Below are 23,586 nucleotides of genomic sequence, written 5' to 3' on the forward strand. Positions count from 1 at the left end.
GTTGATATTGAAAATGTTTGCTACATTCTGGTGACTTATATGTGTCCATAATATTCTATATTTCGTTAAGTTAATTAAAGTTCATAAAAAAACATCCCAATGGATTTTTTTGTTTGTTTAACAACAATATAACATTAGACTGCTTGGATCAGCATAACACTCTCTTACAAAAGATGAAGAACTTGCTTTAAAAGATGTTTTTTCAAAGTGTAAGGTATAGCATGTGCACAAATGTATAGCACCCTTAGTTGGGAATCAGTAACTTTGACGATCAGTGGAGAAAAAATCCCCCCTCTTAAAAATATTATTCTCTCATAACCCATGCTCACTAAATAATACCTTCTGGAGATAATAATAATAATAATAATAATGTGAACATTCCACCCTATTTTCCAGTCGAGAAGCATCCTAACAACACATTTTGTGTTTCAATATGAATCTGAAAATGTTTTTTATTTAAAAGTTATAATTTAGGCTTTGCAGTGGAAATTGTCATAAAGTCTGCTGCCTTGCATCATCAGAAGAATGAAAATGAATGGGGAAAAAACCTTCCCAGTACATTTAGTCCTGACCTTCACTGAGAAAGTAATTTCATTTGAGATCAGGTATGCATGTGACATTTCAGTAAAAGCATAGAAATGTGACTCGTGCACCACTCACCGAAACACCATTCATGACTCAGCTATTTTTTTACAGAAAGCAGAACACCAAAGATTCTGATGTTTTCTGGTTTCTTATCTGAAAATGTCTTGGGTATACATTAAGCACAACACTGTTATACACAGAGCTTCTCCTGTTGGGCAGGATCTTCTGAACAAAGCAATATTAAGAAATCCCTTGACTCGAATGATCTCATTTTTGGACACATGTAGAAAGAAACCACATGAGATAAATTCAAAGTATTGATCATTATTGAGTTCGAAGAGCCACTTTATGATTCACCATACTGATCAGTGTACAAAGAAAAACCTCAGACAAAGATGTATATGTTGTACCCTTTCAAGGGAAATTCAGAAGTTAGATTTGCACTTTTCCCACAATATTAATCAATTAATGAATAATTTAGAAATAATGCAACGAAGATAATCAGATAATTACAGTATAGCTGATAAACAAGATTTCCTGAACATGATCAAGTCTCCAGCAAAATTGATAATGGCAGAAAATTGTTCTTTAAAGGTTGAACTTATACAAATAAGGCAGTAAATATATTTATAAATATAAAGGTAGTACCTCGCAAAGTACTGCTCGCAAAGGAGGGAGGCATTGACGTCAATTAAGACACAAAAGATATGTACCAAGCTCCAATCAACACCAGTCTTGTTAGTCGGCCCAGCTTTGGTGGTAAGTACATTTAATTTCATTACTGTCCTTTATTTAGACTACTTTTGTATTACTTTTATCATTCATATTTTCATCATTTATATTTGATCCTATATTCCGTTTTCTGGTATATTACAGATCTTTTCTGCTAATTGTTGAATGTAAGTTTCCTGGTTAATTAAATGACTAATATGTATAGATGATTAAGGTAAAAAACACACATTTGTTTTGAGAGACGTGTTTAATTTGTTTAGGTGTTAACTTTCTGAGCTTTAAATATAGCTAAATATGTCGCTGTATTTAGTTAACTCACCTTATAGACACAGGTGACCTGTTGCTCTTCTGCAGATGGACCCAGTGCTCCTGAACGCACCTGTGGCGACAGTGTTTGTGCTGAGCTGCATGTGTGCGGCGCGGCTGCAGAGCCAGAAGCCGGCTCAGGTCGACCCCCTCACGGTCCACGTGGCGAACCCGCAGTGCTGGGACTCCTCCGCCGCCCTGCTGCTGGAGATGCGCTCCCCGAGGATCGCGGACACTGTGCCCGCCTTCTGGGACATGATGGGGTTCCTCAGGTCGTCAGACAACAGCAAACACAAGGCGCTGTTTTGGGACCTGGCCCGGGTCTTCTGGGACCTTTATCTGGACTGCGTGCTGTCCAAGAGTCACGGCCTGGGCCGGAGACACACGCGTTACACTCCCGCATCTCTGACAGTAAGTCATGGTATTCCTCTTCATATAAGTTTATGTAGCGCCACTAATATCCCTGCTCTCTATTCGTATTAATGTATTTGTTTATGTATTATGTATTATTGTTATTGTTATTATTATTATTATTATTATTATTATTATTATTATCATTATACTGCGAAAGTCCAGTAAGTGTAAGCCGATAGACATACATTACAATACAATTACAATACAAATATGAAAAAGATGCTCAACAAACAAATATACTGTCTGCATAACAACTATGTTCAATATAACTCTACCATGTATGCCGGAAATATAATAGCATGAGAGAGCTGTACAGGATGTGTAAAAACATTAATCCGAGGGTGTGCATCAATTCATATGAAAGAGAATATGTGCAATGTTCAGGGATAAATGTCCTATAGTGCGTTAATGTGACGCATAAATACAAATGTCTAGAAGACTTGCACAAGCAGCCCAGAAGATGAAATACACAAAGTAGTTGAAATGCACCTTTGCCATCAGCACTAACGTGCATTAGTGTTTGTTTGTGTGTGTGTGTGTGTGTGTGTGTGCGTGTGCGTGTGTATGTATGTTGGTCTTTTAGTCCTTCAGATGGAACAGCTCAGGATCTAACACCGTGGCGTGGCTCAGTGTCCGAGTGAGACCCAGAAGACACATCAAGACCCTGAAGATCAAACCCAAACGCACTCCGAGAAACAGTTAATATTATTTAAAGATTATAAGATTTAATTAGCCACTTAACTACTATAATCTTTCACTATTATTTAGGGATATGACAGGGCTACTTTACCTAAAAGGTCTCTGTGGTTCACAATAAAGAGTTTAGTATACTATTAGTTAAAATGCACGATAAGATGTCCAAATAGCTCATAACTGACGCCTCTATTATTTACTGTATATCAAGTCTCCTTGAAATGCCGACCAGAAAATAAAAGTGTGATCCATTTAAAAAAATCATTTTAGTCATGTAAGTTAACGCCACTGAACGAAGAGCTACATTGTTGTTATGGTTACCTGCAGTTTAATACATTTGATGGTTTATTTTTGCTATCATTGTAACGTGAATCAAAAGTACTAATTGTATTGAATACCTGTTTATTTGTTCATTTTAGAAATAAATGAATGTAGCCTGTCATGGCTGTATTGTATCCTTCATTTAGTTGACTATATCCAAGAACACAGAGTCATCAAACTTTAATAAAAATGACTAAATGATCATAAAAAGGAAAAATATGGCGTTTAATTGTCTTTATGAGCTCTGCTAGAAATGGATTATTTCACCCCAAACCAAAATATCTTTCTAAACCTAGACGTATTTTGCTTCTAACACTGTGTGTGTTCAGCGAGAGCCGGCATCTGTCATCAGGCCGCTTCTCTTTCACTTTCGCTTTTTCACTTCCTACTTTACCGGACTGGTTTCGAGAGGACTGCGCCCGGAGTGCAACGTCTCCGTTAATAAGCTCGTGTGTGTTATAACTCATTTAAACATCGATTAGTAGTCCTCAATTGCGTTCAGTATAGGCTACATCGAGTTTGTTGACGAGGACAATACATATCCGCTTCGGTTGTCGGACCTGCGGAAAACTCCTCAACTCCAGACCGGTAACACACCTTGATCAAGTCTGTCTGGTTTAATATTAAAATATTTCACTATAATCTAATCAAAGTGTTTGGCGGTTTGATAGTGACAATGTCGCCGTGAGACAATATGATCATGTGACGGTATGTCAGGCTGTCGTGATTATGTTTGAGATAATTACACTTCCTCTCTAACTTTCAAACACACACACACACACACACACACACACACACACACACACACACACACACACACACACACACACACACACACACACACACATCGGTCAAACCACTTGCAACATGCACATATTGGCTAAGGGGTTAATACAAAACAAATCCCCAAATAGATCCTAGAATCCCATCCAGTATAATCAACATTCTATATCTGTGAGGATAAAGAAGAGCTCCCATGTTGTATCACATTGGGTGTCAGGCCACACGGACGTTGGAGTGAAGCTGTCTTGCGTCTCTTTTTTAGCACAAACAATGGAATTCCAGAGACTCCTCTTAGATGTGGGGAAGGCCCTGAATAAGGACGAGGTCAAAGCTTTAGCATTTCTTTGCACTGAAATCCTGAACCAAAACCTGACCTCCGTGGAGTCGGCCGGTGACCTCTTCTCTCGTCTGGGGGATCAAGACCGCCTCTCCGCCGAGCGCCCGTACCTGCTGACTGAACTTCTCCTCATCATCCAACGCCGCCGGCTGATACGTGACCTCGGGCTCTCTGACGGAGCATCTACCACCAGGAGCCTCATCTCACCTTACAGGTGGACTTCTGTGTTGCTGTTGTGAAGTGAAGCATCACGCATGATCTAGTTCATAGAAAAACCTACATTCAAATCATTTTGAGCTGGTGAAATGTTGTGTAGAAATAATTCTCTCAGTCGTTGTTTATGAACGTGTGTGAGTGTGTAGAAAAGATTTGTAGCGTGACATCGGCGTTGATGTTATGCAAAAATCAACCGACCCATACGTTTAAGATGTAAGGATGAATTTGGGCCCTCACACTCAGTTTTCTGCATTTAATCTGTACTATAATATTATAAAACTGCTTTTTGTGTAACCTCACCATATATTTAAGAAACACACATTGTATTTAAATATTCCAAAATATTTTCTACGCATTCATAAACTTTAATTTGTAATAGTTTTCTTTTATAAATATTACATAAAGAGACTACTTCTGATTATCTCTGAATATAATTTGACACTTCTTACTGACCCTCATTACAGCCCATGGGTATCAGCCATGATGCCTTTATCATTCAACTAATCAAAGAAATAAAGTACTTCGCTGACCTCCTGTTGGTCCAGTAAAGCGCCGGGCCTCCTTTAACAGCATCAAACTGTTTTACTTACACTTATTATTTCCAGGAAGCTGCTCTACAACCTGTCTGAGAAGATGACTGATGAGGACTTGAAGAATGTGAAGTTCTTGTTAAACAGGGATCTTCCACGTAGAAAACTGGAGGGAAATGTGAGTGTCAATGTTTGAACGACATGAGTTAGATGGTGTTCAAGCAAACATCCATAGTCATGAACTTACAAACAATATTTTATAAATAGTATTGTTCATTCTTGTTCTCAAAGATCCATTAAAATAAAATGGTTTATGTTAATTTTATCTGACCTACTCCTCATTTTGCCATAAAGCATTCATCATATTCCCTTTTGGTCAAATAAAGTAGACCTGTAAATGTGCTTCACTTTGTTTTCAGTCTACACTGGAAGTCTTCCTGGAGATGGAGCGCATGGCACTCATCAGTGACACTAATCTAAATTTACTGGAGGAGATATTTCACTCAGTCTGTCCCATGTTGAACAACAAGATCAGCCGGTTTAAAGAACTGCAGGGTAAGACACGGGAACAATAATCTCATTGCAAATGTTACTTGTAAAAAACAAAAGTGGGAAGGAGGATACACAGCTGACACCGGAGACAGTAGGTTTACTTTCAAAGAGTTTAATTCAGAATTCAAGAGGTGAGGAAAGTAGCAGAATAAACAACAGGGCCTCCCAGGAGCCACTTGAGGGAACATTGCATGGACTCACATGACTGACCTGGATATTAACGCCTGCCTGAAGCCCAGCCACAAGCTAACCCCTAACATAGTCACAGCCTGAGGCAGATGAAGAGAGGAGCATGAGGATGCTGGAACAGTTCACCTCGCTCTCGAGCTGCATATATTTCATCTTTCACTTCCATCTAATTTTGATATTTGCTGGTCACCCTGTCTGTAAATAACAACACTATTGGTTTACCTGTTTCATTTCTAACGACAGAACCTCACACCGGTCCTGGAGTTCAAGAAACAACTCGACAGAGGTCGAAGTCGTGCCCTCTGGAACCAGACCAGGTATGCTCTTTGATATTGCTTTGAATCTCTTTGATTTTCTGTGACATATTTCTACCATCATTTTATTATTGCCCCTTTGACATGCAGTTACACATGTCATGTTACGGATACTTTATCCTATCTGGGTATCCATTAACTTACAATTTGCCATTTGTATGTTTTTTATTTTTATTATTAGGTCCCTCAATCTTTAAATCTGGAGAGGACTGCCTCGTGTGAACTGCCAGGTAAAAGGATGTTTTAAGATAATGTTGATGCTGAGGTATATCTGTGTTTAAAGTACTTTTCTTTTAATTATAGTATCCCTCATGGTGTGAAAAAGTATAGAAAATATAAATAAATAAAATATCAAGACACATAGGCGATGGAATCTATTCTTTCAAATGGCAGATTTACTGAAAATACCAGAATTGTTTTTCTAACTTTCAAACATGTCTTATTATAATGATAGAAAATGTGCACTTCCATTCAACATAGTATTATATTTTTAAGCATTTCTTCACTTTTTCTTCTCAGAAAAATGTGCACCATTGGCTGAGGTGAGAATGTGTAATTAAAAGCTATATGACAAATACATTTTGACATATGTTGTGTGTTAATGAACATTTATGTCACACACAGTACAATATGAATACTTCCAACATCTCTAACGGTGAGTCTTGTGTTGTGTTAGTTGTGTTTCAATTGAGACCTTTTTGGATTTACTCTGTATCCTCTTGCTTTTTAGATTTGCTGAATGTGTCGCATGGTGGAGACGACTGCGTGGCCCTGTCGCGTGAACTGAGTGGTTTGAACACTGACACGAGCCTCTGTGACTCCTTGGAAGGTCATTCTAAGTAGTTTATGTGTCGAGCTGTGACGAAGCGACATACATACTTTTAACTATTCAATTGTAATTATTTCCCATAATTGTCTGTTCCATAGTGAATGTAGATGCTCAAGAAAACAAGGCCTCTGAAACACAGACGTCTCAGACTACAAACACGAACAATGAGGTGTGTTTGATGGGTTATTATTTCTTCTACAAGTACACGTGCTCAATCAATGAGTAACGTGGCACTGCGTGTGCTGTGAATAAAAACAGCTATTTATTTAAACGTGTTACTTGTGGCAAAGAAAGTACATCATTGTATGAAAATGCAAGTGTTCCACTGAATCCTGTCTCGGGTTACGGGTTTTTCTCTGTAGGCTTTGGGAATATATCCGATGACTGCACAAAAGAGAGGCATTTGCTTGATAGTAAACAACCACAACTTCAATCCACTAACTTCTCTCCAAAAACGGGAAGGGACCCTCCTCGATGAAGGTGAGCTGATGTGTAATTGGTGCCAACCGGTGCTCTGTGTGTGTCCAGGCCTCTTGCTGCATGTTTACATGTGACTGTGTCTTCCAGAGTCTCTGCGCAGCGTGTTTGCGTGGCTCGGCTTTGTCGTAGAGATAAAGACGGACTGTACGTCGACGGAGATGTTGTCTGCGTTGCGGGAGCTCGGCAGCAGAAACCATAGTCTGATGGACTGTGTGGTATGCTGCATTCTCAGCCACGGCAAGGATGGGGGGGTGTACGGCGTGGACGGCTCCCTCGTTGCGATTAAGGATCTGAAGAAACCTTTCAATGGGTCAAATTGCGCCTCTTTGGTAGACAAACCAAAGCTGTTTTTTATCCAGGCCTGCCAGGGCACCGGCCAGCAGAAGGCTGTCACCATTTGTGCTGATGGTCCTGCATGCAGCGATGATTTTATAGAAGATGATTCCATCCCATCAGATGCAGATTTCCTGCTGGCAATGGCCACCGTTCCGTCTTTTGTCTCTTGGAGAGACAAGAAAAACGGCTCATGGTTTATTCAGTCAGTGTGCCAAAACCTTCTCCAGATGGTGCCAAGGTTAGTCAAGCAAAATATCAGATACTGTTGGATGATGTGATTGTTATTTTAGTGGTGGAAAGTACACTTACTTGAGTACTACATATAAGTAAAACATTTTATGTTGTGAGTATTAGTTGAGTGTTCCCATTTTATGCTACTTTATACTTCTAACCCATTAGATTTCACTAGGAAATATTGGACTTCATCCATTTAAAATATGTAGCAATCAAAACATACATAAACAGTAACAAAATAGTGAATGGTAAAATAGTTCAAATAAGCTCCAAAAACAACAAAATGAAAGCACCGGTTGCATATTGATTGGTCAATGATATTAATCCAATAATATGGTAATGTACACCGACAGAGGGTATTTAGCATTATGAGTACATTTTGTCGCTAATACTTCCCTACTGTATTAAAATAACATTTTGAATGCAGGTCTAATGATTCAAATTGAGTATTTGTATTTCTTGTTATTGTTATTAGTCATTCTTTTGTGATTTATATATAAATTAATTGAGTGATTTTAATTACTTTTTTGATATTTTATAGTTTGAGATGAGAGAATATCTAATTATTGGTGTATTTTTTAATTTTTTTGTTCACTATTTCACAGTAGCTTTTTTTTTTCCTCCAGGGGTTGTGATCTTGTGTCCATCCTGACCAAAGTAAATGCAGATGTTAGCCAGAAGACTGATTCTGCCGGAGAAAGAACGCCGATGCCTCAACCAGCGTTCTCTCTGAGGAAGAAAGTGGTCTTTCCGATCCCTGAAGCCCCTCCTCCCAGCCTGCTGCACTGACGACAACAATCAGATGATCCATGAGAGTGTTTTTGTCTTACATTACCATGTTCACAATTATAATTCAGCTGTTATATCGCAGAATTTTCATAACAATACCTGAGCCAGCTGCATTTCTAATGCATTTTGAATTTAGACATTTTTCAAAAATTTACAACGGGAACACACACGTTCAACTCTCCTCCTCTATTTACAGTTTTAATGTTGAACTTCAATGAATTGTTTGAGCTAATCATTCACATTGATCCGGATGTATGTGCAACAACCAACTTCATTATTTCTATTTTATTTTTAATTTAATTTGAGACATGAATGTGATGCTATTAGTGTTACCATTTATAGAAAATATCATTGTATAAAAACAGGTGTCACACATCAAAAATCCATGTAATCTTACAAAGTAAAATACATACATGTTCTAGCAATGATGCAATAAATTATATACACACACTGCCATTGTGCAACTATTGTGTAGTTTCATTTAAATGCACTCTTTAAAGTGTAAAATATTCTGTTCCAGTCTATTACATTCTTAAAAGTGATCAATTAATCCAAACATATAATAATTCATTAAAAGGGAACATATGTGTACACCACACAACGACATGACGGTAAGGGCTGCCGACATGCAGAGATGTCCACGGCCACCACCACCAGCTGGGGGCGGTAAACACTTCATATCACTTTTCACCTCTTTCAACCTCTGCTGTCCGATAAAATGAATAACACACACCTTTATGTACACTGATTTGATTTAGCCAAGTTTTACGCTGAATTATAGACTTGTATTTTCGTTGTTGTCCTTGTCAGTCACACTGTTAGATCGGAGTCAGCACACAGTTTCACAGGTGTACTGGGGTCATGAAGACTTTCCAAGTAAGATGGCGACTGCAGGAGAATAAAACAACAGCGTTACATGTGTTATGTTTTTAGAAGATGAAATGAACACACAGTTCAAGCTGTACACCTGACACTTTGACCACAGGGGGGACGGGCGAGGTGGCTAAGGGGGTGGACAGCGTCACAGAGGGAACCGTGTCACTTCATCCATGACTCTGAAGCAGACGCCTGCTGTTTGTTTTTGACAGGGTGGTAATAATGCTTTTTCCTCTGCACAGTGAGCGTGGCCACTAACAGGCTGATAGGGGCACTAGCAGGACCATTCTGGCCCTGGGGGTGATTTTTGGAGGCACAGGGTGGGGAATAGAGTAAGCATCTTTAACCCTTTCACAGCTCTTCCTCTCATAGTGGTGCCTCAGTGTGCGGGCGGTCTCGTGAGCCGGCCTGAGCTCGTATAAAAGGTGGCTTTGTGTTTTCGTGTGTTGGTGATGACCATATAATTGTCATGTGATTGGATGTATTCAGTGTTGTGTGATTGATTGATGGACTCCTCCTCCTCCCCCTCCTACTCCCCATTACTACACGCCTCTTTCTTCACCCTCCCTCTTCTTCCTCTTCCTTTTCTTTCTCTAATTCTTAGTCGTTACGTGTTGCTCCTGTGATCCTCTCCTTTCTGGGGCATGTGGGGCATTTAGGTGGAAAACAGACCTGAAATGTCCAGTTAGTGACCTGGCTTGTCAGTCAGTGGTAGGCTGTGTGGTGACTGGGACCCTTAAAACATTTCTACTGCTCATACTGCAGACCACATATGCACATCACCTGTCAATCTGTGTTTGATTATAGCTTGATAGTGATGGATACCCAGGATCTAGTCGTCTGCACAACCTAAACGGACAAACCACTGATAATCACAACCTCAACTGACACCAGATACATGTAAAGATTCCCAGGGCCTCTACTTCATTATCCACATGTTACACACTAAAGGGGGCATGCAAACTCAGTTTCAGTCATTTTTCTGTACAAGTACTATGGTTATGTTTTCTGTTCCATGTGAAATCGTCATTATACAGTTACATGTTATTTATACAGTAAGTGAGTATAGAAACTCATGTCTTTTTCCATAACCCTTTACAGGTCCTAGTGCCACCAATCTAATAATAGGCTCCATCGCCGGAGCCATCCTTGTGGCTGCCATAGTGCTGGGGGGGACTGGATGGGGCTTTAAGTAAGCAAAACCGCATGCCTCTCCTGCTGTAACTCTAGCATCCCTGCTGCTTCTAGAGACCAGGGTTTGAGGTCCTGCTCCAGAATATGGACCCCAGTGTAGACAATACACTTCATTAAAAGGGAACATATGTGTACACAACACAACGACATGACGGTAAGGGCTGCCGACATGCAGAGATGTCCACGGCCACCACCACCAGCTGGGGGCGGTAAACACTTCATATCCCGACAGATGATCCGTGTGTGACCCGGATGTTGATATGATGTTACATTCCGTATTTTCCCCGGCCAGGTTTCAATGAAGAATTGGTAGCATCTTCAGGCCATTTCACATTCTCCCTAATTGCAAAACTAGATGCCCACAATAATATATTTAAGTGGTGTCTGAGATTTGCCCGCAACATAATCTTTAATCAGCTCGCAAACAAAAGGACAGAACAGTGTAAACATGTCTCAAGAAGGATATCAGACAGCACCCGCGGACACGAGGTTTGTTGTTTTATTACTCATGCTACGTTCAAGGTGTGCTGTAAATATACAATAGCACGCTGACACCATTTAACTAATAGCCTGCGATCATTATAACAATATACCATGTATAGCTAACATGATACAAAAAGAAACTAAAGTTGCTCAAGTAAGCTCCCGTTAAATATTACCAATGAAGCTCAGGGAACAATCGCATACATGTTATTTAATATACGAGCGATAGAAGTTGTACATATTTTACACGTTTTCTGTACCTCTCTTACGCTTCCGGTATCTCTCTAACGTTTTCGGTGCCTATCTAACGTGTTCGGTACCTCCAACGCGTTAGGTACCACTCTTACGTTTCCCGTACCTCTCTAACGCGTCCGGTACCGACATGTACAGGTTAATGAGCCACACAATCTGAATGATATAAATGACGTCACAGCGGTAGCTGATATGCGTGGCTTCCAGGTGAACCTGTCACTCGTGTTTCTGATTATGGGAAAGACTCTCCCTCTTTTTCTCATGCGTAATAGTTTTGATTTCTAAATTCGATTAATTATATCCTCTACAGTTGTATGTTTGTTAGTATTTTCCCCTTTTAGATTTAAATTATTCATTAAAACGTTCAGCAATACTTTCTTCATTGTTTACCGAAGAAACTACAAGCAAGACCTCAGTTAAATTCAACATACACCTTTAATAGTGTTCAGTGGACATGTGCAGGGAGGCTGAGGCCAAAACATTTCTGTTGTTAGTAAAGTGCGAGGATAACATTTCATATGCATTGTATGGACATTTAATGGTGGATAGGGCTGGGGAGTTTATAGAATATGAAGGTAAGCTGTCATAGATCCATGCAAAACTGGGGATTTTGTTAAAACAAATATATGTAGTGTGTTTTCATGTTTATAAAAAACCCTCATTGCACCATTATAAAAAATAAGTAAAAGAGAAGAAATCATTTGAAATTTAAATAGCCCGTGATGATTTTGATGATGATATTGCATCAGAAACATCTGATCAAAAGCATTTCAGGTCAACATGATTATGCTTTAGAGGCTAACAATGTACATGTAAACTTGTTCCTGCTCCTTCAATGTTTTGTTTTTTAATGCTTATAGATTTGCCATGTCTTCTCATCAATTGTGGGAGATATCAAAAGTCAGCATTATTACAAATGTACAAATGATGTGCATAGAGTACTGAGACCTTGAGTGTGTGTCCGTTTCACAGCAGGAGAGCTTGAGGCTTGTAAAACATTTGTCAAGTCTGGACATGGAGACTGGACTTAAGCCACATCACAGCTGGCAGTTGTTGTCAGTGAGCTTTGGAAGGATCTATAAACTGTATTTAAGAAAAATTATTATTTGAAGAATTATTTGGCATCTAAATACTGTAAATTGTTTTTACCTTTGGCATTCATTATATGTGCTGTGTAAGCTTTACTGATTGGCAGCTCAGATATTTTACTGCAGCCGCCCAACAGCAACAGGCCAGCTCATCTGGTCTTGGCTAAGTTTGTGGCGCTCGTTCCATACAGCTTGAATACACATGAAACGCCGAGGACCAACCCCAGGAAGACGCCGATACAGATCCTGCATGAACATGGCACCAAAAGCGGCAACCTTCCCGTGTATGTGATGGAGAAGGCCGAAGGAGAGGCTCACCAACCCCACTTTGTCTTCAGCGTGAAAATCGGAGAAGTCGGCTGCACAGGTACGTGACTGGCCCACCTGCTGCTGCCCGCCACTGGAATATGGAAGCAGCTATAATCTGGCATATTTACACTGAAAACATAACCTGTCTAAAGTGTTCATTAATGTGCATTGTCCCTCTTCAAATAAAACGATTAACATTAACATTAACATTTTAATTTGACTTGAAAGGTCATTCGTTGATCATTTAGAATGAGCGCTCCAGCTTTCAACTAATTATGTGTCACTACTGCTTCATTGTTAGTTAGTCTGTGCTGCAGTATACCATTTAAATATATTCTCTCGATGCCTCGTTTTTTAACTGAGATATCTCACTTCAGGGATAGAGTAGTGCAGGTCCAGAGAAGCGGATGAAAAGCATTTGCAAAGCTCTGCGTGTGACTAAAAAAAACAGTCTTTACATTTGCCATCTTGAAACAACAGGAGGCTCTTCAAAAAGAAACACGTGTCTCTGTTATTGTCTATGTCCTTTCCAGTAGCAACCAGGGTTCACCCTGTTTTACAGAACACACCTTTTTTTGTGTGACTTGAGGTCATGGTAGTATTTGATATCTGATGTATTACATAATCTGTAGTTTTGTGTGTGTGTGTATTGTTTTACTAGGTCAAGGTCCTAGTAAAAAGGCTGCTAAACACCAGGCTGCAGAGGCTGCCCTCACTATTCTGCAGATAGATGCCGGCAAAATGTGAGTGGAGATGAAATTATTATTGAAATTAAATTGATTGGAATCATTCAAATTGGAAAAGAAAATCTCAAATGTGAATATTTGTCTTCTATGATAGTGAACTAATGTATTAGTATAACTATATATATAATATATCTGTGTGTGTGTATGCATATATATATATATATACTATATTTTATATATATATATTTTTATAATTATAAATGTTTTTTCTAAATGATAACTTTTTGAGATGATTAATGAAGAAAGAAATCTGCAGATTAGATGATAAAATAATCATTAGGTGCAGCAATAAGTTTTGTACGTCAAAACCTTATCTTTTATGAGCTCTTTAGCATTGCATTGTTGCAAATCCGACCTTAAAACTGCTCGACTCACAGCCCCAGTGACTTTTAATTAGTTGCAGCTGTGGTTGGTAACTGCCGTGATGTTGTAGTAATAATAATAATAATAATAATAACTGCTATGATGTAATCCTCAACAGCAACTCTCCTGTGAAGTCTGAGAGTAACGGTGTTGTAGCGGAAACAAGCAACCATCCCAACTCAGTGGGGATACTGCAGGTGTGTTAATTGTGTGTGTGTGTGTCTTTATTGAATGCACAGTAAATATTATGAATTGAAATACTTTTTTCCTAATTGTCATTCCGTTCTCTTATTTTTCATCGCAGGAATTGGCGTTGCAGCGGGGATGGCGTCTTCCTGAATACACCGTTTTAATGGAGGCTGGCCCGCCACACAAGAGAGAGTTCACTGTTACCTGCAGACTGGAGTCCCTGTCAGAGAAGGGTCGGGCCACTTCGTGTCAAATCTATCAACGCACCCGCCATCAAGGGCTGCCGCTCATCCCGTTCTCAATCTCTTGTCTTGTGTTTCGACAGCGATGGGAAATTCAAAAAAGGCAGCGAAAAAGACGGCTGCAGAGAAAATGGTGTCAAAACTTCAAAGTCTGTCGGGCTGTTCTGAAATCACATGGGTCAGTCAAATAGTTCTCACTTTTCTGAAGAGACTAGAGGCAGTTGCAACATTTCTTAGCACATCCTCTTACGGTTAAACATTTTTAAACTGTGTGACATTTTTATTATTCAGATGCCGAAACCAAGCGTCCGGTTTGAGAACTTGAGGAACTCATCAGCGGAGAGTATTTCTTTACTGAGAAGAAACCCACTGAGCATTCCCAACACAGACTATATTCAGATGATGTTGGAGCTGTCCATGGAGCAGGGCTTTGAGGTCACGTACTTCAACATTGGTAAGAAGTCACACACTGCATTAGTGTTGCTTGGGTGCTTTCCTTCTCTCACTCGGGTCAGCTCCAGTCCTGATGGTAGATCTACCGATAGAACAACAGCAGTAGATAGTTCAAATGTGTTTATTGTTGACTGGGTAAAAACGGCTGTGAGGAATTAATAAAACCAGCTGTAAATACTCAAATGATGTCTATAATTAGTTGCAGTAGCTTATTAGACCTCTGATACAGCTGTGGGGGAGTGGACGGTGAACACTGAGGCTGATATCAGTAGCACTGAATTAAATGCCACTAAAAATGAAAACTACTTTACAGATAGATAATTACTGACTATAAGTACGTTTAATGGGTATTCTGACCACAACTCGTGGTTTGCAACGTCCTCAATGACGGCAGATCTGAACCGATTCCTGGGCTGGAGGCCGAGAGGAAGCCCGATCGGCTGAATGGGAATCCCACGAAGAAATGATTTTTCATTTCTGTATCTCTGTGGGTCGTGTGACGGGTGTAAAGTTTGCTGTTGTACTTTGCAGACGAGCTGACGGTGAACGGCCAGTACCAGTGCCTGGCGGAGCTGTCCACCTGCCCGGTCACCGTGTGCCACGGCACCGGCATTTCCTGTAGCAACGCTCACAACGACTCGGCACACAGCGCCCTTCAGTACATCAAGATCATGGCCTCCACCAAGTAAAGCCAACACCTGCTTCACCCTGTCTCGTCACGTATACCAGCTGATGCCCAGTCACGATGATGCTGTGGATGATGCAGTCTTCCTGCCAGTGGATGCTTTGAGGTCACGGTATATTTTTATACGTCTGTGTGTCACTAGGCAGGTCATGATCCATTATAACTCTACGTACAGTGTCTGAAATAGGTCAGAGCAGTATTTGTGAGGTGACAAATGTTCTCATTATTAAGAATACAATATACATTGAAATGTTGTCTTCAGGTTGCTAGAACTTGAGTGAACAACATACTATATTTAAGCAAATGTGCAAATGAGATCGGAGAAGTGAAGAATATGAAGCACTTCCACATTTAATTTTTACAGAATAGTTGTATGCTGTATTAATCCACATTAGTCGTCTTGCTTTATTGGGACCTTCCTCCCTTTTTTAAAATCAGGATGCAGATGTTTTTAGGTTCCAGTTCTCTTCATTTGTTTTGTTCTCCCCACAGTAGCATTACACTGCGCTGTATAGAGCCAATAGAAGAGCTTCATCTTTTAATTTGCTTCAGATACCTGCCTTCCTGGTAAACTCTAAAATTAAAGTGAGTTGTAAAGGAGAAATAATTTTGACTCGTCTTATATTTGAAATTATAGTCTGCATTTTGATCTACGGATAGGTCGAATTAGTTTCCCCCAGTTCCATCTGTCGGCATGCAATCTACAGTACACCTGCTGTCTGTATGTGGTTGATACTCAAAATAGATATAACATATTATTTTATATTCCCATCCTTCTGGTCTATTGCCATTTGTTTTGCAGTGTGCCTCATAATACCATGTGATATATTTAATATTGAATCCATCAAATAAACCAAACGCTAGATGTCGACAAGTGTCCGTTTCTGTTAATGGTCGTACAAATAAACATGACGGGGAGAACATTTTGGAGCATTGAATGGAGCCGACCACCTGACGGCCATCACTTCACGAGGCCGCGTGTCTTGCTGTGTGACTTCTGGGCCGGTGCACTGATGTAATCATTTCAATAACTAAGAGACGAGACACATGTCAATCCTACCAACCAGTGTTATTCTACGAGTGTTTATAGAGCCAAACACTTGTTTTTGTTTGTTTGAAAAAGGATACGCTGGAAATAATTTATAGGAAAATCATTTATCTGACTCATATTGTGATTTAAATGATACTTTTTGTAGTCTACATTGTCATAAAAAATATATATTGATACTTAACATAATTAAATTGTACTTGTTTCTACACAAATAGAATAAGAGCAAATAATGCTTCTATTTTGTTTAAACGGTCAGAAAAGTAAACTTCTAAGTAAAGTTCTTGCTTTTTAATAGACTTGAACATAAATGTAATATTATATTATATTCATTGATAGCAGCTCCAGTTATTTTATGTTAACTGGAAGCGCTGCTTCAGACAACATTGAAGCTGCAACAACGGATTTTATGTCGACTGACTTAGGCCTATGTTTTAAAAATAAACCACACTCATCCGTTGAGTTTTATTAGAACAAGCACTATGTAGCAGCAGTGTACAGTGTTCATGGAAAGATATGTACTTTGTTAAAATTGCACTTTAGAAGGTACCCATCAGGAAATAGATTTGAAAGAAACTGAGCCGACACTGCTTTGGGTCACATGTCAGTCCAAAGCAAAACAAAAAGTCCAATTAAACCAAAACATAGTTCTTTTTTTTTTGGTAAGGCATCTGCAATATTCATTGGCAGGCTAAGTTGTCTAGACATGCAGGTGCAACAGTGGATGAAGAAAGCATGAAGAGGATTTCATTATTATTTTTTTCATTTTAGTCAGACTGACACAAAACACGACGCAAAGCATTGCTGTGACCTCTTCACACAACAGTTGGGATTCAGTCTCGTCAACAACAAAAATCACTGATGAAAGAGGAAAGAGGAAGTGACCCATCTCCTAAATGTGCTGTATTTACAGTGATAACCTATTGGTTACATGTCGGAGGAGCAGAGCAGTGCAGACTATCTGCCAGCATTTTAGTCGCCCCGTCTCCCGATAGGACCAGACGAGACATGTTGCCTCCAGCTAAGCCCTCAACGCTCTGGGTACAATGCATCAGAAGCAGGTGGAGACCGGATCATGTTTGTTGATGGCATACCTTCTCTGCATGGGGATTATTCTCAGTAGTGTGTGTGTGTGTGTGAGGCATTAATAAATGCTTTAAGGCACAGCAAGTGAAACCGACGCTGACAACTTCTAGCATTGAGTGATCGGGATTAAATTAAAATCACATTAAGTACATAACAAAATAAAAGGTGTGGATGCAAAGCAGTTCGACCTTTTTGGTTTGTGATCTACACCAGATGAACACACACACCATGGATTTGCTCCACATAGTTTTCATTCCACAGATTTATATTCCCTCTTTTCCTTCCTCCGGTGTCCTCCCCGGCGGTCCTGTATGAGGGGAATCAACTCAAATGTGTTCATACACAAGGTGTGGACAATGTGGTTAGATTTAAATCAGATTTTCTAACTCCGTAACGCAAAAGGGGGACAGTAGTTAAAACATTTAAACTAATCTGCTTCGCAATAAATACACAAACGGCAAATAGGTAACTGGTGCTGTGCAGGAGCCCAGGAAGTAGCAGTACGGTCTCTGGGGAATCACACACATTTTAATGATTGAACTGTAAAGTTGTTACTGTATAAACTTGTTTGGCTTTAAACATTTCAGGGAATATTTGTATTTTTGATCTCCAGAATACTGATACGGCATTTTCATGGCGTGACCTGTAGGTGGCTCTGATGTTTTTATATTGGAGTAACTTTATATCTTTGGCTGAATGAGTTTCGGGAGTGCTGACATAATGAACTAATGAATTAATTAATAAATATATTTTTTATGACTGATTAAAAAGTAGGTATTCGATCAAGGAAAATACCAAAAATACCAAACAGTTGATGGTAATAGTTTCTTTGTTTTGTTTCATCTCATTTTCAATTTTTGGTTATTCAGAACAATAATTTACATTTATTACATTTGTTTCAATACAAAATATGTTTTCCTCATGTTTCACTGTCAAGTTTACATATAAAGTGTCTGAGGGCTTTACAACCTGTACACATCATCTGACCTTTGATTTATAGAAGTGTTTTATGTCCTTTATAAATGGTCTGCTATTTATGGAGGGAGCTCTGTGTGTATTTATGTAACCATGTGATACAAAGGAGGTGGTTTCATGTAACAATGTTTAAACTTAGCCAGTGGGGCTGGGGAGGTTGGCCCTCTATTTACACAGAATCTCCACTGAGGCCAAACTGGACTCCATGAGAGATCTGTGTGGACCGCTTCAAAGAAAACATTGAAAGTTGTAGTTGTCTCCTGCATCACACGTCCAACGCGCTGGGATGGGATTTACATTTGGATCCCAACTTCTCCTTCCACACTGATCAGCTTAGAGCGCCGCCCTGACTGCCGCAGTTGAGATATATTTTTAATTAGTTGTTTCCCGAGAGAAAGTACTGCTATCACAGAGATTCAACAGTATTAAAAAGGCAAAAATAAATAAAAATCTGCCAATTCACATAATGCTATTTCACTAAATTCTGAGTCCAAGATATTTTATAAAAATACCTTTGTTCTACCATGATTGATGATGAAGTAAATGCGGCTTTATGCCAGTGAAAGCTGCTCTAAACATGCAAATAGATATCGTAGGTAATCAAAAGGTCTACTTCATAGACTAGTCTACCCCAAAACTGCTGTCAGAAATCAAATGGCTTCAACAAAAAAGTGCTAAATCATGTGACTTGTACGGGTGTCTTTTTAAGGCAAGGACATACTCGGAAGTCAAAGGAGCGGCGGAAAGATCTACATAGGAGTGGTATGATTGTTGCCCTGACAACCCAGCTTCCACAAGCACAATGAAGGTGATCCTACAGGATGTTTCCATGGATGGATGACCGCGTGGCAGTGCCACAGAACCTCGGCAGGGTAGCCGGGCATCGGGCCGTCGTCGCTCGTTTCCCTGCACGCGGATGTTTATCGTAACATGTTTCTTTTCACACCTTATTGTGCATAGGCAACAGCCGTCCTGTCCTGCGATAAAGGTAAGATGGACATGGCAATCCGTGTGCTACCACAGGTTCATCGTAGATTCAATATTGATGAAGCCGGGGTTTTTGCGAAGCTCCCAGTACGTGTTGTTGGAGACCCACCTCTCCCTGTGATGGGCATCAAACACTTTCCTGGAAGGAAAGATGGAGAAGTGACAGTTGTAATTGGAAGTGATGAGGTGAATATTTCATGAAATAAGAATGCGTCTACATGTCTCTGGCTTTGCGTTTTATGCATCTGGTTACTGGCACTGTGCTTACTTGAAGAAGCGGGGTTCCAGTTTGATGTTGTTCTCATCGTTCCACTTCCTCCGGACTCTCTGCAGGTCCTCAATGCGCTGCTTGCCTGAGGTTGCCATCACTAAGTTCCCCTCTTCCAGATGCCTGCGTGACCCAAACATCAGATGGTCATCCAAAGAACAGCAACAACAACATGCATTTAAAAAACTCAAGCGTTCAGTCGTTTTGTGAAGCGGAACATTTCAATCATCAATTACCAGACGAACTCCTCAGGATAATCTTGTTTTGGGAAAATCAACGACATGTGATGTTGCATTGGGTCGAGGCGGAGGATGTGATGCCGTACCTTTGATCAGGCCTGAATCGGGCGTCTGTTCGGGGCAGAACATCTTTCAACACGGGGCAAAGTTCATTCAATTCAATGGCAAACCTGGTGAAGCCGTAGTACAGCTCATAATCTGTCGGCATCGAGCCTGACAAGGAGAGAAAAGAACAGAAGCAAATATCTTAAGAATAAATTCAAATTTGTGTTCATTTTCTACACCATCCAATTGTCAGACGGTGAAGTCCAGGGACCGAGTGCCTACCTGGCCTCCAGATGCATTTGGCGGAGGGCGGGACGCCACAGTAAAGGCCCTCGTGCCATTTCCCAAAAAGCCTGTGGATCACTTTCCCTTCTTGATCCATCACAAATCCTTGAACCTCATTCACATTAGAACTCCAGTAGTTTCCCTGGAAGACAAACGTCATGTTGACCATGCAATGCATGTCAGTCACTTCCTGCCGCTGGCGGCTGAAGGGCGTTCTACCTTCACGAAAGTAAGTTTGCAGAGGCAAGCGCTGCTCTTCGTGTTTCTGATGGTGATTTCCCCGTAGTGTTCGATCCACCGCTGTCCACTGAGGATGTTGTGCACACAGGTGGTGACTTTGTTCCATTCATATTGATCTCCAAACCTATAAATAGACAATAACAGCCTTGATTGTAAAGATGAATCTGTGGTTTTAGTTGTAAACATTATTTAAAGCTGCTGGATTAAAGATACCTGGGAATCACGAGATTCACAGTCCCGATTGGTAATATCTCCATCGACTTCCCCCAGAACTTGTTTTTCCATCTCACATCTGGTAGAAAACAAGGTAGAAAACACAATAAATGAAAAAAACAATGTATTGGTCACTCAAATATTTGCATTTATTTTTAAGATGTAAGAAATCCAGCTGGATATGAAAAGGCTAAATGAGACAGGAAGGCTGGTCTCCTAAGTCGTCGGCCCCGTGACGCTCGCCCCTCACTAATTCGGGATGTTACTCACCTTGCCAGAAGGTGAAGTTCTTCGACTCACAGTGACAGGCAGAGATGGGAGGATGGTGGCTCACCTGAGACACAAGATCAAACTACAATTACCGCAAGCAGTCGAGTTGCAGTTCACATCCACGTCTGTCCAAAATGTCATCACTTCATCATCGGTGTGAAATTGTCAAAATTAGAGCGTTAATTCTTGAGTTGTACACAAAAAGGTGTTTTGTGAAAACCACCAACTTCTAATGAGTTTGTTGTTGCGAGCAGCAGCTCGGCTCCTCACTGGTTTTATCAGACATCACTTCACTCCAATCCTGGCTTCTTTTCACTTGTTTTACAATTGATTTTAATATTTTATTGATCAGCACGTAGGGTTCTTGACCCAAAATAATTAGAGGAAATGTTGACCGTTGTCTTAGATCCTCAGGTGTCCCAAAGTCCAGACGGGAAACAAAAGGAGACCGTGCTTTTGCCATCACTGATATATCCAACATAATGCTTCGGTTTAAAGTGGCACTTTGTTTCTTAAAACATTTCTCTCGCCAAAAAAACTAAAACATACCTGTTCCGAGAAAAAACAGAAGCCCTTGTCTTCCCGAATACATTCATAACTCTCTCCGAGTAGCGGGTTGAATGGCTTACTTCCTGCTCTGTAGTAAGTGGATGAGTAGCCGGAGACGGCGAAAGCAGCGACGACAACCTGTCCGGGAGCAACACAGCCAGTATCAACAAGAGGGGATCAATCGCTTCGTATTAAAAGGCTCCGTCACGAATAAGCCAAACATTAGCATGCAATGGCCGCTATCACAAAGGACAGAATAAACAGACGGATAAAAATAGGATCCAAGGTCGACGGCTATATCAGACGTGCCCGAGTGAGACTATTTGTGTTGACTGTGACTCACAATGTCACCTCATATGTCCACACAAACAGGTATGATGGACACACAAAACAAAGCAAACATTGAATTGTATTATGAACAGCAATGATGGGTCACCACGTTCTTACAGCTGACCGGATGACCACGTGGCCGACGGCCTCTTTACCATGCGCTCAAAGGGGTCCTCGGTCTCGGCGGCTTTGTCCAGCAGCTCGCTGTACTCCAGCTCCTCACACATACGCTGCAAGGTGTTGAGGGGCTCGTTGAGCTCCACGGGCATGGACACTTTGGACAAGTCCTTGCCGATGTTGTTCCTCAAGATGTTCCAGAGGTTAATGTTGCTGGTGTCGGGACACGGCGCCGGCAGGCAGCTTCGCCGGCCGTTCCGGAAGGCACTGCCAGCAAAGTCTCCGTTGGCCACTGGGATGAAGAAGAAGAGGAGCACCTCACTCACAATTGGTCCGACATTAACTGTGACAGTCTCTGCTCTCCTCTGAAACGTGGTCTTCATGATAGAATCATCATCATGATCATAATCTTTACGAGGCAAAAGGTGCTTCACACAGGGCGGCATGAACAAATCACACCATTACAAATCTGATGAGAGAGCTGCGTCAACGACTCCTTTCATTTATCCATAGAAACAAGAAAACATGTCAATTGATGTCATTCCAATTTGTCTTATTTGACAATAAACTGAAGATATCCCACTCTTGATTTGATCGAATGAGACGTTTAAATACGTCATCGAGGAAATCTGTGATTCGGACATTTTATAGACACAATTATTAGTTATTAAGGAGGAAATAATCATCAGATTAAGAAATATAGATTTAAACAGTAGACATTAACTGGACCCGAGTAAAATAGGTAAACCAAGAGTAAGTAATATCAGAAAATGAGGTTCCATATATATCTAAATCCTTCTAATATTACCAATACCTGCTCTTTTCCCACCATTCAGAGTGCTTTCATCATCATGAGATACTATATATTGCTGTGTGGTCTGGTCCAAAGATGATGAGATCCTATCCCTTGTTACAAAGTTAGCTTTTATAAAGTCTCAGGGAAGCCCTTGGCACGGAGCAACACTGCAAAGTCAACTGCCTCCGCAGCATTGATAAATGATCGTGCCGGATGTGTCTGTGTGTGTGGATTGTTGAAAAGGAAGCTGACCACCGACTGGGATCCCGCTCCATTCATTTCTAACAAGGACATTGTGGATGCTTGGTGCTCATGATGGTGCAGAGTTGGACCTACTTTGTCTGGAGACGTTATCAGTCACACTGGCGTTGTCCTCTGAAATGTTATCGCTCACATCGCTGACATATGACTCATCGTCTGAGCCCTGCGAGGGGAAAAGGTACAGAGCGGAGTGAGTCAGAGAGTACCACACAAACTGTGATGAGGCCAGCAGGCCGTCGTAGCCGTTTGCCAGCGGCTAACAAACTGCAGCAGTCGTCGGCTATCTGTCCCACTGCAGTAATCACAAGATGAGGCGCTGCAGCGTTTTCATACTTTATATACAGCAAACACAATGCG

At 40.6% G+C, this 23,586-nt stretch overlaps 3 protein-coding genes across 14 annotated transcripts in view; 2 read left to right on the forward strand and 1 right to left on the reverse strand.

Annotated features, from left to right (window-relative positions):
- Positions 1-3,433: 3,433 nt before the first annotated feature.
- casp10 (caspase 10, apoptosis-related cysteine peptidase) lies at positions 3,434-9,096 on the forward strand. 6 transcript variants are annotated; one of them, XM_056428218.1, is made up of 13 exons: positions 3,434-3,639; positions 4,097-4,385; positions 4,993-5,095; positions 5,337-5,472; positions 5,902-5,975; positions 6,154-6,202; positions 6,492-6,514; positions 6,597-6,801; positions 6,900-6,970; positions 7,164-7,281; positions 7,369-7,610; positions 7,738-7,855; positions 8,478-8,601. In XM_056428218.1, exons 2-13 carry the CDS (start codon positions 4,105-4,107, stop codon positions 8,501-8,503), a joined length of 1,446 nt encoding a protein of 481 aa, XP_056284193.1. In that variant the 5' UTR covers positions 3,434-3,639; positions 4,097-4,104; the 3' UTR covers positions 8,504-8,601. The 6 variants fall into 6 exon arrangements, with proteins under 6 accessions (XP_056284193.1, XP_056284201.1, XP_056284185.1 ...); XM_056428210.1 differs by having other exon boundaries at positions 3,438-3,639; positions 7,369-7,496; positions 7,641-7,855; positions 8,478-9,096; XM_056428200.1 differs by having other exon boundaries at positions 3,441-3,639; positions 6,597-6,627; positions 6,703-6,801; positions 7,369-7,855; positions 8,478-9,096.
- Positions 9,097-10,999: 1,903 nt separating this feature from the next.
- Positions 11,000-16,441, forward strand: prkra (protein kinase, interferon-inducible double stranded RNA dependent activator). The gene is made up of 8 exons (XM_056424645.1): positions 11,000-11,199; positions 12,725-12,900; positions 13,504-13,585; positions 14,070-14,148; positions 14,256-14,373; positions 14,466-14,560; positions 14,674-14,836; positions 15,367-16,441. The coding sequence occupies exons 1-8, from the start codon at positions 11,159-11,161 to the stop codon at positions 15,522-15,524; spliced, it is 912 nt and encodes a 303-aa protein (XP_056280620.1). The 5' UTR covers positions 11,000-11,158; the 3' UTR covers positions 15,525-16,441.
- Positions 16,442-17,021: 580 nt separating this feature from the next.
- The window catches only part of osbpl6 (oxysterol binding protein-like 6), a 34,180-nt gene continuing 27,615 nt past the window's right edge, over positions 17,022-23,586 (reverse strand). For 6 of the 7 annotated variants that reach the window (XM_056424609.1, XM_056424590.1, XM_056424580.1 and 3 more), the window contains 10 exons: positions 23,305-23,392; positions 22,211-22,464; positions 21,726-21,863; positions 21,177-21,240; positions 20,907-20,985; positions 20,673-20,817; positions 20,451-20,595; positions 20,210-20,336; positions 19,885-20,007; positions 17,022-19,755 (listed from right to left, as the gene is read on the reverse strand). In XM_056424609.1, the coding sequence (XP_056280584.1) occupies positions 19,644-19,755; positions 19,885-20,007; positions 20,210-20,336; positions 20,451-20,595; positions 20,673-20,817; positions 20,907-20,985; positions 21,177-21,240; positions 21,726-21,863; positions 22,211-22,464; positions 23,305-23,392 (1,275 nt within the window). In that variant the 3' untranslated portion in view covers positions 17,022-19,643. Of the gene's footprint in view, positions 19,756-19,884; positions 20,008-20,209; positions 20,337-20,450; positions 20,596-20,672; positions 20,818-20,906; positions 20,986-21,176; positions 21,241-21,725; positions 21,864-22,172; positions 22,465-23,304; positions 23,393-23,586 lie in introns of all 7 variants that reach the window. The other variant, XM_056424619.1, reaches the window with a different exon arrangement.

Source organism: Pseudoliparis swirei, chromosome 2 (assembly GCF_029220125.1).
Source record: "Pseudoliparis swirei isolate HS2019 ecotype Mariana Trench chromosome 2, NWPU_hadal_v1, whole genome shotgun sequence".
NCBI classification, from domain to species: Eukaryota; Metazoa; Chordata; class Actinopteri; order Perciformes; family Liparidae; genus Pseudoliparis; species Pseudoliparis swirei.

Bases quoted from the DNA above. Each gene is read 5' to 3' on its own strand.
- casp10 (XM_056428191.1), top strand. From the start codon at position 4,105: ATGGAATTCCAGAGACTCCTCTTAGATGTGGGGAAGGCCCTGAATAAG. The intron at 6,971-7,163 runs GTGTGTTTGATG...TTTTCTCTGTAG, and splicing joins CTACAAACACGAACAATGAG to GCTTTGGGAATATATCCGAT. The intron at 7,856-8,477 runs GTTAGTCAAGCA...TTTTTCCTCCAG, and splicing joins CTTCTCCAGATGGTGCCAAG to GGGTTGTGATCTTGTGTCCA.
- prkra (XM_056424645.1), top strand. From the start codon at position 11,159: ATGTCTCAAGAAGGATATCAGACAGCACCCGCGGACACGAG. The intron at 11,200-12,724 runs GTTTGTTGTTTT...CGTTCCATACAG, and splicing joins ACAGCACCCGCGGACACGAG to CTTGAATACACATGAAACGC. The intron at 14,374-14,465 runs GTCGGGCCACTT...GTGTTTCGACAG, and splicing joins GGAGTCCCTGTCAGAGAAGG to CGATGGGAAATTCAAAAAAG.